The sequence below is a fragment of the Oncorhynchus mykiss genome, chromosome 3 (genome assembly GCF_013265735.2).
Source record: "Oncorhynchus mykiss isolate Arlee chromosome 3, USDA_OmykA_1.1, whole genome shotgun sequence".
Taxonomy (NCBI): Eukaryota; Metazoa; Chordata; class Actinopteri; order Salmoniformes; family Salmonidae; genus Oncorhynchus; species Oncorhynchus mykiss.
The window spans coordinates 50,954,526-50,969,167 of NC_048567.1; the positions used below are offsets into that span (position 1 = coordinate 50,954,526).

The following is a 14,642-nucleotide window of genomic DNA, read 5'->3' on the forward strand; positions in this document are numbered from 1 at the left end:
ACCATGTGGCTGGCAAGCAGAGGTGGGCCATACAGCAGCAAATGACACAGCCATGTAAATTCTACTCTGCTGTAAAGTGGTTTACTCACAATGAATCTGGAAATCTGACTGAAGTGTTTCCAGCGTCTATTAACGTATAGTTGATAGGGAAGCATAGTCTAATGCAGAGAGTTCTAGTTTTGGATGAGGCACAGTGCTAATGTGGTTCTTTCTCTGCTAATTGGTCTGGGAGGAGACTTGGAATTACCAAGGGGACTGATCAAACATCTATACAGTGTTTCAGTGATAATTAAAACGTTTATTGATGGTTTATTAATTAACTTGATCAACAGCAGCATTTGGTCACAGCCAACATCAAAAGACAATATATTTATTTTTGTGTGATGGTTTGTATGTTTATTTGCTATATAAAGTAGCAGGCTAAATTATGTATTAAACCTCTAGCACTATGACTTTCCATTCATTCCATCCTAGTACCTTTATTAAACTCTAGATTCAGATGTCACATTCATTTGATACAGTTGTGAGATTAAATATTGACTCACAGGAGAGGTCCAATCTTTGATCTTGTCACATTGACTATCCCCTTCAAAAAGAATGAAGCAGAGACATCAGAGCTGTATGTGGAAAGGTCACAACCTTGCTCCCTTCTAGACTGGAGAAATGTCACAGTCAAACAGACTGAGATATGGAAGCATGAGAGTGGAAACAGCCACCCTTGGGTTATTCTTTGGACTTGTTGAGGCATCAAACGGAATAATCCTTCCTTAGTGTGCTATGTTGGCATTTTCAAGCTAATTTATAAGATAAAACATTGTGAAAAATCAACCAATTATTTGTCATTATATGTTCAAACAATAAAAACAAATTATACCATCTTTTTGAATGACTGATAATTGAGGTCATGTCTTTTTCTATCATCAAATCAAATTGTATTGGTCACATACACATTTTTAGCAGATGTTATTGCGGATGTAGCGAAATGCTTGTCACATTCCTAGTTTGATAGTAGCTTACACTCTGGAGATGTTTGTATCAAAGTATAGCAGCAACCTTGAGGCATTCTTTATTCAACAGAAGTCATGGCTGTGCTGGATTTCTTTGACCTTAACCATTATTTCTTTGTTCAGTTGCTGAAAATGTTCACAGTTGAAGTGTTCAAATCAATAAGATCCGAGAAATTCAAGCAATACAACTCTGAGACAAGATTACTGGATAAAATGGTAAAGTCCTACGAAGTCTGTTCAAACCTGTGTGTCTCTTTGTGTTTGTGTGTTTTTCTGTGTGTGAGATAATGTGTGAAAGACTAAGAGTGAGATACATAGACTGCTAGAGATGAAGGAAGAAGTACTGCGCATAGAAATAGGAATAGAGGACAACACTATCTCTCCAGCAATTTGCATCAGACCTTCTGATTTATCCTGAGCCAATCTGAAGGTGGGCAGAAGGTCACTGTGAAAGGGAAGGCTGTCTAGCGCCCAGGTCCCTCCTACACTTGTCGGTGCCTGTCAGCACAGCCATAAACATCACTTCATACATCTGCCTACTGGAGTCATTGCCTGTGATATAAACTTCCCAGTCTTTATTGCCTACAGTGTCTTATACTGTTTGATACTGCTCAGATGCAAGGAAAACATAGGTATTATACTATCAGGTTTTAATATAATATTAATTCCATCAACTACAATACAATTACATTACTTTTCTGCTCTCTTCAGAATCCGTTTCTGATATTAGGCACCATCTAGTGGTTAAAAAAGGACCACTTTAATAATGACAACAAAATTCTGTATTTGTTATACTGTTATATGTTATATGTTTAAAAACTGCAGCAAATCTAGTCAACGATTACTTTAGAATTTAACCCATGCATCACATGAGGATGTAATTCTGCGATATTATTTATTCTTGGCAGAACATAAGGCACTGACATTTTTACAAAAATGGGTTGGGATGACTTAATAGCTTGACTGAAAATGAAAAACAAAATAAAATGACATCTATTTTGGCTCAGTGTATTTGAAATATCAAAATATCTTCATAATAATGTATCAATCATGTTGCAAGTAGATGCAATTTCATATGTCCTCTAGATGTCATGCTCCTCCTGTCTGTTTTTCAGGACTACATGATGAACTAGACCATCATCAAAGAATCATTCATTATCACTATGGAATGTTTTTTTTTTATTTTCTATTATCAAATGCATTGAAATGTCCTATCACTATTCCTTTTGCATCAAGGGAGGATTCACCGGACAACTGTTGGCTTTCTGTGGTGTACACACTCTTTTCACGCCACTTCGATACAAAGTGATTTGTGTAGCAGGTTAGGAGAGCATTTTTGCTAAGTCACTTCGGTATCAAAGTGGCATGAAAATAGTATTTCCCTTCTGTGGTAGGCCTATTCGGTCGCTGCAACCTGGTCTCAGAAAATGTCATATTATTATGTATGTGAATACGGAACACTCCATTTAGTATGATATGTTTCGTATGGTATGTATTCCGTTTCGTATGGTGTTAAAAATTACAATTCATATTATATGTTACGAATTTGAAAAACTTACAATATGTTACGAATTCTAGTTAGGTGGCTAGGTGACTAATGTTAGCTAGCTGGCTAATGTTAGCTAGGCTAGGGCTTAGGGTTAGGTTAAAGGGTTAAGGCTAACTAAAAGGGCTAAGGCTGGGGTTGGGGAAGGGTTAGCTAAAAGGGTTAATGTTAGGGGAAGAGTTAGCTAATATACTAAGTAGTTGTAAAGTAGCTAAAAAAAGTAGTAAGTAGTTGAAAAGTTGCTAAAGTTGTCCGTAATGAGATTTGAACTCGCAACCTTTGGGATACTAGACGTTACTGTTGTACAGGGGAAGGAATAGCTAAAAGGGTTCAGGTTAAGGTTAGGGGAAGGGCTGGCTAGCATGTTGAGTAGTTGCAAAGTAGCTAAAAAGTTGTAAGTAGTTGAAAAGTTGCCGATTAGCTAAAATGCAAAAGTTGTCCGTGATGAGATTCTCCCAACCATTGGGGTTGCTAGACATTTGCGTTGTACGCCCACCCAACCACCTTATATTGTTATTGCCTTAAGTAGCCATCTAATTTGATTCTCCCGGATTTATGTTTACAATATTATGTCTAGTCTATGAGACCAGGCTGTCTAATAAGGAAATGAAAGGACATTCTATGTGATCATTCTTAGTTGAACAATAACTTAGAGGTGAAGGTATGTCTGCTGTTTGTGTCCTCAGTCAAGCAGACAGGGATGACACATCTTCCAGGTATGTGGGATCAGGGAATTCTTAAAAACAACAACTGCATTTAATCACAATGATTTACATAAAACATGTCAAAGTAAGATGTTGCACAATTTGGTTTAATGTGTGACCTAAAATCACTCTCAATGAGGTTGTAATGGTATAATTCTCTACTTTCTATTTAAACCCACCAATCTCAAGTAATCTAACCATTGTGTCAAATCACAACTGTACTGTATTAATCACTAATACTGATTCATGTGGGCTTAGTTAGAGTAGATCTTTGATACCTCTAAAGCTGCAAGGACACCTAATGCATCTTGCTGAAGAACTAATGGGCGCGCTACACATTCTTTGGGGGAGGGCTCTGGGATGCTGTTCAAACTGACTGCTGCCTGAAGAATCAGGAAATTCAGAAGTGACACACAGATACTGGAGCAGCATTGCAGCTAATAGTAAGAACAGATGCATTTTCCTCATCCAATTTCTTTCTATGATTCTCTATTTCTTTCTATGATTTTTATTGTAATAGCATGAGCAATCTCCACTTGTGTTTGTCTTAGGACATTTTGTTGGCTCACACAACACAACCATGGCTAGCGAAGACAGGGATAATAAGACTCCTGAATGTTTTCCAGTGGATGACTACATAAAGAGATCCTACCTTCCGATCATGTATGGGATCATATTTGTAGTTGGGCTTGTGGGTAACATCACTTCAATCATCATCTACGTGGTCAGGCTGCGCCCATGGAAGAGCAGCAGCATCATCATGGTGAACCTTGCCTTGGCAGACCTCCTGTATGTTCTGTGTCTGCCCTTCCTGGTCCACTACTACATCCACGATGACTGGATCATGGGCGAGGCCATGTGTCGCATTGTTCGCTTTAGCTTCCACTTCAACCTGTACGGCAGCATCCTCTTCCTCACCTGCCTGAGTGTGTTCCGCTATGTGGTCGTGGTCCACCCACTGAGGGCAGCCCAGGTGCAGAGGACGAGCTGGGGTGTGATCGCCTGCCTGGCTGTGTGGTTCATATCTGTGTTGGAGATTATACCCATGGTCCACATGATCACTGTGAAGAAGACTGAGAACAATATGACGTCATGCCTGGATTTTGCTAGTAATGATCCAGAAGAGGTGTGGGTCTATGGCTGGCTACTTACTGTCCTGGGCTACCTACTCCCCCTAGTGGTGGTGTGCCTGAGTTACATCCGTGTTGCATGTGAGCTGGCCGGCGGGCCACATGAGGGCCGTCCGAACAGGGTGCGTGCCCGCAGGATGACTGTGCTGATCCTGGTTGTGTTTGTGCTATGCTTCACACCCTTCCACATCCTCCGTGCCCTGCGGGTGTACACCCAGATGGAAGCCCAAAGGCCAGTGCCCTGTATGCTGCTGATAGGGGTCAATGCAGCCTACACCATCTCCAGACCCCTGGCAGGGCTCAACACCTTCTTCAACCTGGCTCTGTACACTCTGGCTGGAGACAGGTTCCACCAGGCGGTCCTTGGCCTCTTCCGCTGGAGACCCCAGTTTCTCAAGACCAAGAGGCCCATCATGGTGGCAGTGATCGGCCAACCAGGCAGAAACAGTATGTCACAGGCTAACGTGCTAAAGAGCTGAGTCAAAATACTACACAACATTTTATATACATATGGTTGATTTACTTCATTTCAAAACACAGAAGTCTATTTTTTGGTGTTGACAAAAATAACTATGTCCTCTTTACTACTTAGTAACTCACAAATGCACTGCTCGCCTTTGAGTAACTTTATTAGGTGCTGTCTTTCTAGGGTGACCATGTTTCTGAACGTTACTGATATTGTCGAAATGTTTTTTTGCCATAAAGCTGGTTCTGTCAACTGCTGTGCAAGATAAATCACAGCAGGGTGCTCTTATCTTGAGTAGACTGGATTCAGTAGGGAAATGCTATGTTTCTGGGTCAGTCTTTAATTGACAATACATTGCATTATAACAAGCTGTACAATCATACAACATATGTTAACAATGAAATGTGTTAATCACTGTCAGTAAATATTGGACTTTTATTTGATTTGATTTAACCTTTATTTGATTTGATTTAACCTTTATTTGATCAGGGGGGTCATACTGAGACCAATGTCTCTTTTACAGATGAGCCCTGAATTACAGAAATTACAGAAAAAACCCACATCAAAATATAAATACAAAACGGAAGCAGAAAGAAAAACAGCTTCATCAAATGCAAACACATTCATCATTAATAAGATCCTCAATCCTCTTTCTGAATGGCCCTAGAGGCACCAGAACATCACATTTAAGAACAGAGAAGACTTACAATATTGGACTCAAATATTGTCTCAAAACATTGGACTGAGGATAGAACACTCTCATCTATGATCTAGCTAGAGAGTCATAGATTTAATAAGAATATCAGACTTCGCTGCAGGTGATTGCTTAGAACAGATGTGAACCTTTTCCTTTCATACGGCTGGCACTCGAGTGGGGCACGATTAGTAGAAAAGCTCAGAGCTTTCACAATAGAATAATAATAATCAGTTATTTAGGGAAGAAATACAGTATATATGTACGACAATGGGTTTTACATGACATTATATCCTGATAGTGTAACGATCCGTTTGTGGAGGTGGACAACTGTTTGTTCACATCAGCCAACAGTAAAAAATCAACAGTGATTTCACATTTCACTAAAGGTGCCTGTCTGTAGACAATAATAATCCAGACATCTGAACTTCCTCAAACAAACCCAGTAGGATTGGTACCACAAAGCAGGAGCATATAAAATAATACAGTACATTTTATGGTACCTGTCTGAGAAGCTATTCTCCTTGTTTGTGGGTATGAGTCATTTTCCTTCCTCATACCACAGCTAGGAGGAAATAAGCGGGATCTGTCGGGAGTAGACTAGACAGTAGAGTCTGTCTGTCTGTCTGTCTGGTGGTTCCTGTCTGGTGGTTCCACTTTTTTTTGCAATAAAATGAATGAGCTTTTTGAAAGAAGATGAGTCTTCATTCATTCAACTTATTAACTGCACCATGTTGAGAGTCAGGGCAATTTCCTGCATAGAGAGAAGCTTGTATTAGGCAGGTAATAGTCCAATTAGTGTCTTGTAAGCAGACCAATATGTCCTTCCCTTGTCACTGCTGAATAACAGCAAATGAAAGAGACTGATGATTGTACAGTGCATATACCTGTATATATAAACTGCTATTTCTGGACCAGAACATTCTGAATTATTCTCCCTGGTTCCCTTATTTCTCCCTTAGTAATAATCTCACTATAGCAACAGGAAAGGAACTTGAATATTTCCATTAACAACTAGTGTTATTCTCAATGGTCCTCTCCTTTCTACCTAATGTTCGTGTTTTACAATGCATATAATATATCTCACTGAAATGTAATCCTCAGGAGACAGACACACACATGAAGTGAAACACATCCACTATACCACACTTCGTTATGATGCACGGTTATGAAAATATTGATGGAGAAAATACAGGCCAAAATCTTGCAAACACAACCAATGCTAATAATTCACGCAAACAAGTTTAATTTCGACAGTGCATGACCTACCGATGAAGATAGATGTTGGACGCCTGGTCACCTGACCTGGGACGGTGTTTATCTGGGCTGTTTGCTAACACGGACGAAGCTAGTGCTTGTATTGCATTTTAAAGGTCAAGGACCTCATGAATGCGGTTAAGTGTCGCTGGATAACTTTCCTAACGTCTATGGCTTCATGCCAATGATTCCAGGCAGAAAAGGGTCATGTTTGTTCAATGCATTTATTTTCTAATATCTGAAGTAGTATTCACCCAGCCTTGCAGAACCTGACAAGAACATTGCTGATAAAGTATAAGACATCAAATGGCATCAAGACTGTCCTTTTCATACACAACAATTTGAACAGGAACATACAGATACGTACATGTAGAAAGTTCTCCCTCGTGTGATGGTATTATAACCTTTTTCCTTTCAGACAAGCTCTCTTGTTTGCAATAAATAAATGCAAGATGACCTGTTTTTCAAAGATGTGCACTTAAGTTGAGTGGCAGTTGAAGTTCATTCAAATCCCTCTTTCACAACATGTCATGTCACAGGGCTTTGGGGATGGCAGGACAATATCTAGTGTGACACTCTCTTTTTAGGCTTGATTTCATGGCTGTATTTACACTGAGGCCTGATAAGGATAATAGGTTTGAAATAGTCATTTCAGACTTTTCAGATGTTGCGTCAATATACACATCACACTACCGTAAGTTTGAGCAGATAACAACTACATGAATATAAGCAGTTTTTTTCATCAGGGAGATTGCTTCACAGCACATTCCACATTCCCCCCAAAATAAAACTTGGTATTGTATCCATAATGTTGGTTTGAAAATGCTGGGGCAATGTATAAACATGGTGTGTTGGCTCACTGAAATTGCAGGCAAACTTGTGATCAATATACAATAATGGTACGCACGCACACACACTCCAATAATTGTATAGCTTGAACAATCACTTAAAACAAAAACAAAAAACAGTTTCCTGCAAACAGATGCTGCATATTCCTGAATGAAAAATAATTTTCAATAGAGCTTTTCCATTTAGCAGGTTTTTTAGTCCAAGAGCAGGCCTAATCTGGATTAGGGATACCAACTCAAACTGTGATAATGGTTACTATTACATCACAGTCAATCAACTAACTGGATACAAACTAACTTAAACAACAAAAACTTCCACTCATCGGTTAAGGTTAATGGACCAAAGCTGTGCTCAGTGATCAGACAGACCTACATCTTCTGAAAAAATCAAGTAAAAACAGGATAAATGTGAAAATGAAAGCAGCAGCAAATTCATATTTTTATAAAAAAAATATTGTCATTGGAGAGTTGAAATGTTCACAACAGAACAACAGATCAGAATAGCAAATCCATGATTTAATCTAACATGACATCATCATCACAGCCATCTGCAAGTCATTCAACCGTTACAATTAGATGAATCTCGTTTGATACGTTCAAGTTTGTTTAATGTTCATTCAGAAGTTACCTGTGTTTTGAGGGGGACAATCAGACATGAAACTAGATGTGGTACATTTCATCTCCTTCCTACTACAGGAAACGACTGTATTCTGCTACCGTGTCATCTCAGGCTGTTATTCTGGTAGCATTTAGAACCCCCCTCGCAGCCCACAAAGCCGTTGGCGTGGGCTCCACAAACATGTTAAGCCACGGAGTGTGACGGGGTGAGCACGAGGGCCGAATGCTGATCACCTCATTGACAGTCAGTCCACACACCAACCACACTGACCTGGCTCCTCAGCCCTCACCTAGAGCATTTACCTAGTGGTTATCTTTACCTTCTGGAGAAGACTACTTAAACAATCCAAGCTTAACATTTTTGAAAAATCTTCCTTGAGGAGTTCTTTCCATTTGTAATGTGAAAGCTGAATGTGGTAAGTCTGGTCAGTGCAGAATAGAAATCAGGCTGGTTTTCTTCAGGGTAATCCTCTCTTTGTGAGTTTATGATTGACTTCACATTCCAACACACAGATAGTGGATGAACAGAAACAGCAGTTCCTCCGAGTTGAAACTTGAAAGGTGTTGCATGTAGACAAACTCTACTGAATATTGCACCCTAGAAAACATTTTTGCATCATAATCAAAACATCTGACATTATCTTGACTGACTACAGCTACACTATATTTGTGTGAGGGAAATGTCAATATAATTGAAACTGCCATGATAAAATGAAACTAAATACATTATCTTATTTCTGAGAAGTTGTCCATTTGCAAGGTCCCATTAAGAAAACAGTAGCTACGTAAACAAAGACAAATATTTTCTAAGTCGGTGTACTTTGGCTCTCATCATTTCTTTTGGAAGTAACTCTCCATCCTCAAACCGTCTCTCAGATATAATATGGACACATGACATGCGAGAATCAGCACTTTTATATTGTTTTCTGTTGAACTACTATATTCCTGCCAGTCGCAACAAAAAAACACGGATTGATATCCACCCCTTGACATTGAGTCCCAATAAAAATGTATTTGCTAGCAGCGTCTTTTGATTGTGTCTTCTTTCAGCTTAACTTACTGCCTTTAAAGAGTTATCATAATCTACATGATAATAAATAACCATGACTAAGAGGCAGGAAAGCAACGGAGCAGCAAAACAATTCATTACAAATAAATACATTAAACCATCCATTTGAAGATCTAAGACACCAAAGGGCACTCCAAGGCAGAGCTTCTGTGATACTGACTCACAGACTTGGCAGTTTCATAACCAGAAAGAAACTTTAGCAGAGCGCTAGGATCACACTGAAGCTGAGAAAGAGATAAAGATAGAGATAGTAGACAGAAAAAGATAGAGCGATAGAGAGAGATTGACAGAGGCAGAGAGAGAAAGAGTACCATGTGAAATGATTCTGGAGGTGATCACCAGTGACCTCTCTCTGTGTGCGTGGCCAGGGTAAGACCTCACCAGCGGGCCACCTGGCTGGTGTAGTCTTCAGTGGTCGTGGCCAGGTCGCCTCCGCCCCCGTACCCCCGGCGTCTGGGGAGTGAGGCCCTGCTCTGCTCCCTCTGCTCCCGAAGCCATCGGCGCTCCTCACGCCTCTTCAATCGCTCCGCCTGGTGCTCGCGCTGGCGGGTGTATTGGAAGCGCTGGAGGAACAGGTCCTTGGCATACTCGTACAGCTGCACGTCCAGATAGTTGAGCTCCTCGATGCGACGGCGCACAGCCTCACTCAGGTCCACGTTGGCGGCGCGCGTGCTGTTGATCTGAGTGAAGGCGGCGATGAAGCGCAGGCTGAACGTCCGCTCAAACAGGTACTGCGTCTTGCGCTGGAACTCTGTCAGTCCGTAGAAGGCCATGTTCTTCAGGTTGTTCATGGCGCTGCCCAGCAGGATGTGGTTGCGATCGCTCTCGTTCATGGAGGACAGGTTGTAGCAGCCTACCAGGTTGAGGTCGGCCAGCATGCGCACCTGTCGGTTGTTGGCCAGGTTGGACGGGCAGTCCATGAACTCGGTTAGGGTGACGCCCGACCAGTCGTCCCCGCTGTAGCAGGTGGGCAGTTCGTCCTGTGTGGGCGAGCGCCCGTCACACATGTGCAGGGAGGTCTTCCAGGTGGCACCTCGCTGCACGTGCTTCCACTCGCTCAGGTAGCGGGAGACGGGGTCACGCAGCATGGTTATGTAGTAGAAGTCCCTGCAGCCAAAACAAACACAGTCAGAGAGCTACAAACACATCAACATCACACAGGCCCACGCAGCATTGTACTGACAGATGGTGACTTTTGTGACTGTGTATCGCACTTCAAGGTTGGACGCTAATTACCAAACTGAAACTTTAGAGAGATTATCAGAGGTCTTTTTCCCTATTGTCCTTGAACACAAAAGTGATTTATCGTGTCAATGGTAGGGGAATATCAACAGAGTTATGGGTGATTTACAACTCACCTAAGGTTGTACTATTTGATCATGAGCATGTCTAGTCATCAGAAATAACCTGAAGCAAAAACCTAGTTGACCAATGATGTATATAAAACTTATCAGATCCATTCCTCAATGTTCTGGCTTATCGGAATGAGGAGGAAGTGTTTTTGACAGAAGTCTTTTGCAGTCCTAATCAAGTGCTTTACCCATCAGTTGTCTACCAAACTAAGCTCTACGTTTTAGAGGAGAAGTTCCAGTAGCACTTTGGAGAGGAGAGCTGTTAAATGAACGATATTATTTTTATACACATCACTGCCTCTCCTACAGACAGGGACTATCTCCTCAATCATTGTAAGCCTAGGGACAGCCACTGAACATAAAACATTTTTTCAATTAATCAGTTTCCTGCAGTGCCAACTTAAGGACATTCAAAGGAGAGGAACTCAGTACAGGCTACAGTAAAATTGGAGAACGTGCTGGAAAAATCCATAGCAGTAAGCAATGTAGTATAGAGTGAAAACATTGTCAAAATGACGTTGAGAAACATACTCTGCAACCTACTCAATAAAAATGTATGTAGGCAGTAGGAATCATAATAAAATGATATAGTACAGTACTACAATTCCACGATACCTAGTTAAATAAAGGTAAAAACTTTTTTTTTTAAATACACGAGCTCCAAATGGCAAAACATACATACAAAGCATACATACAAAAGTTTAGACACACCTACTCATTACCAGGTTTTTCTTTATTTTTACTATTTTATATAATGTAGAATAATAGAGAAGACATCAAAACTATGAAATAACACATATGGAATGTAGTAACCAAAAAAGTGTTAAAAATATCTAAATATATTTGAGACTCTAACAAGTAGCCACCCTTTGCCTTGATGACAGCTTTTTACACTCTTGGCATTCTCTCAACCAACATCATGAGGAATGCTTTTACAACAGTCTTCAAGGAGTTCCCACATATGCTGAGCACTTTTGGGCTGCTTTTCCATCTCAATTGGGTTGAGGTCAGGTGATTATGGAGACCAGGTTATCTAATGCCACACTCCATCACTCTCCTTGGTCAAATAGCCTTTACACAGCCTGGAGGTGTGTTTTGTGTCATGGTCCTGTTAAAAAACAAACAAATGATAGTCCCACTAAGCTCAAACCAGATGGGATGGTGTATCACTGCAGACTGCTGTGGTAGACATGCTGGTTAAGTGTGCCTTGAATTCTAAATAAATCATGGACATAGTCACCAGCAAAGCACCCTAACACCATCACACCTCCTCCTCCATGCTTCACGGTGGGAACCATCCATTCACCTACTCTGCGTCTCACAAAGACACGGCGGTTGGAACCCAAAATCTCAAATTTGGACTCATCAGACCAAAGGACAGATTTCCACTGGTCTAATGTCCATTGCTCGTGTTTCTTGGCCTAAACAAGTCTCTTCCTATTATTGGTGTCCCTTTGACCATAAATTTGACCATGAAGGCCTAATTCACATTGTCTCCTCTGAACAGTTGATGTTGAAATGTGTCTGTTACTTGAACTCTGTGAAGCATTTATTTGGGCTGCAATTTCTGAGGCTGGTAACTCTAATGAACTAATCCTCTACAGCAGAGGTAACTCTGTGTCTTCCTTTCCTATTGCGGTCCCAATGAGAGCGAGTTTCATAACAGCGCTTGATGGTTTTTGTGACTGCACTTGAAGAAACTTTAAAAGTTCTTGAAATTTTCCAGATTGACTGACCTTCATTTCTCTTTGCTTATTTGAGCTGTTCTCACCGTAATATGGACTTGGTCTTTTACCAAGTAGGGCTATCTTCTGTATACCACCCCTACCTTGTCACAACACAACTGAATGGCTCAAACGCATTAACTTAACAAGGCACACCTGTTAATTGAAATGCATTCCAGGTGACTACCTAACGAGGCTGGTTGACAGAATGCCAAGAGTGTGCAAAGCTGTCATCAAGGAAAAGGGTGGCTACATTTAAGAATCTCAAATAGAAAATATATTTTGATTTGTTTAACACTTTTTTGGTTACTACATGATTCCATTTGTGTTATTTCATAGTTTTGTATGTCTTCACTATTATTCTACATTATATAAAATATTAAAAATAAAGAAAAACCTGGTAATGAGTAGGTGTGTCTAAACTTTTGACTGGTACTGTATGTATGAAATAGTCAAAATAAATAAATACACTTTTGAAGAGACACCTGATATAATGTTTTCTTCACTTTACATTGCAAAGAGGGCTGTCTATTTACACAAATTCCACAGCTGCTCTATCAACACAAGGCTTTCTGACAACTTCAAAGGAAAAACATCACACTCCCAAACTCCAGGTCGGTATGTCAAGGCAGCCTGAGGTAGAGAGCAGTGAAGGGCTGGGGCAGGTGTTGGCTGGGCAGGCCTCCCCTAAGGTGATGTCCTCTGAGTGCCAGTGAATATTTAATGGGGCCGCATTCGGATGTGACCCGGGAGAGCAGACTGGCCGGATAAAGTGGGATGTGCCGCTGAGACTTCACACTGATTCCAAAGCTGCTCGGCTTTTCAGGTCCTCCACACGCACACACACACACACACACACACACACACACACACACACACACACACACACACACACACACACACACACACACACACACACACACACACACACACACAGGTAAACAGACGTATGCACATGCAGGGTTGTACGTACGCAGGTATACACACATGCACACACTCATGGCCCAGTTTTTTAACCAATGGTACAGTCTCGTGTAGTCATTGTTTTAGGTAATCTGAGGAGGATGTCCTGTTCCTTGTATTCTACAACAAATTATATTTCTCCCTTGTCAGTTCTGTAAAATCTGCACTTGAAAAATAAGAGTGCTGCGATTATGACACTGTCATGACCATAGTCACAGTCTGAAAGGATACACCACAAAGTAACATTCAAGAATCTAGAAATCTTTGTTGAAGGTCTACACTTAACTGATTGTGTGTCACTGATCTAGACACAATACCCCATAATGCCAAAGTAGAATTTTGTTTTTACATTATTATTCTTCTTTTTTATTTTATTTTTTACAAATGAATAACATGAAAAGCTGAATGTATTGAGTCAATAAGTATTCGACCCCTTTCTTATGGCAAGCCTACATAAGTACAGGACTAAAAATGTACTTAACAAGTCACATAAGAAGTTGCATGGACTCACTCTGAGTGCAATAATAGTGGCTAACATGATTTCGGAATGACTACCCCATCTCTGTACTCCACACATACAATTATCTGTAAGGTCCCTCAGTCGAAAAGTGAATTTCAAACACAGATTCAACCACAAAGACCAGGGAGGTTTCCCTATGGTTCACAAAGACGGGGCACCTATTAGTAGATGGGTGAAAATAAAAAAGCAAGACACTGAATATTTATTTGAGCATGGTGAAATGATCAATTACGCTTTGGATGGTGTAGCAATACACCCAGTCACTATAAAGATACAGGTGTCCTTCCGAACTCAGTTGCAGGTGCGAAAGGAACGACTCAAGGATTTCACCATGGTGATTTTAAAACAGTTACAAAGTATAATGACTGTGATAGGAGAAAACTGAGGATGGATCAACAACATTGTAGTTACTACACAATACTAACCTATATGACAAAGAGATAAGAAGGAAACTTGTACAGAATAAAAATATTCCAGAACATACATCCTGTTTGCAATAAGGCACTAAAGTAAAACTGCAAAATAAAGGTGGTAAAGTAATTACCTCCTGAATACAAAGTGTTATGTTTGGGGAAAGTCCATCAGAACATTTAACTAAGTACCACTCTTCATATGTTCAACCATGATGGTGGCTGCATCATGTTATGGGTATGCTTGTCTTGGGCAAGGACTAGGGAGTTATATAGGATAAAAAATAAATGTAATAGAGCTAAGCACAGGCAAAATTATAGAGGGAGAACTAGT

At 40.5% G+C, this 14,642-nt stretch overlaps 2 protein-coding genes across 2 annotated transcripts in view; one reads left to right on the forward strand and one right to left on the reverse strand.

The window, feature by feature from the left end:
• Nucleotides 1-3,488: 3,488 nt before the first annotated feature.
• Nucleotides 3,489-4,920, forward strand: LOC110520157 (2-oxoglutarate receptor 1). Its single transcript, XM_021597281.2, has 2 exons — nt 3,489-3,700; nt 3,809-4,920. The coding sequence occupies exon 2, from the start codon at nt 3,838-3,840 to the stop codon at nt 4,864-4,866; it is 1,029 nt and encodes a 342-aa protein (XP_021452956.1). The 5' UTR covers nt 3,489-3,700; nt 3,809-3,837; the 3' UTR covers nt 4,867-4,920.
• A 1,413-nt stretch (nt 4,921-6,333) lies between these two features.
• The window catches only part of LOC110504222 (heparan-sulfate 6-O-sulfotransferase 3-B-like), a 98,362-nt gene continuing 90,053 nt past the window's right edge, over nt 6,334-14,642 (reverse strand). The window contains exon 2 of the mRNA XM_036974546.1: nt 6,334-10,446. Within this exon, the coding sequence (XP_036830441.1) occupies nt 9,717-10,446 (730 nt within the window). The 3' untranslated portion in view covers nt 6,334-9,716. The remainder of the gene's footprint in view (nt 10,447-14,642) is intronic.

Excerpts from the sequence above, each read along its gene's own strand:
- LOC110520157 (XM_021597281.2), top strand. The coding sequence starts at position 3,838 with ATGGCTAGCGAAGACAGGGATAATAAGACTCCTGAATGTTTTCCAGTG.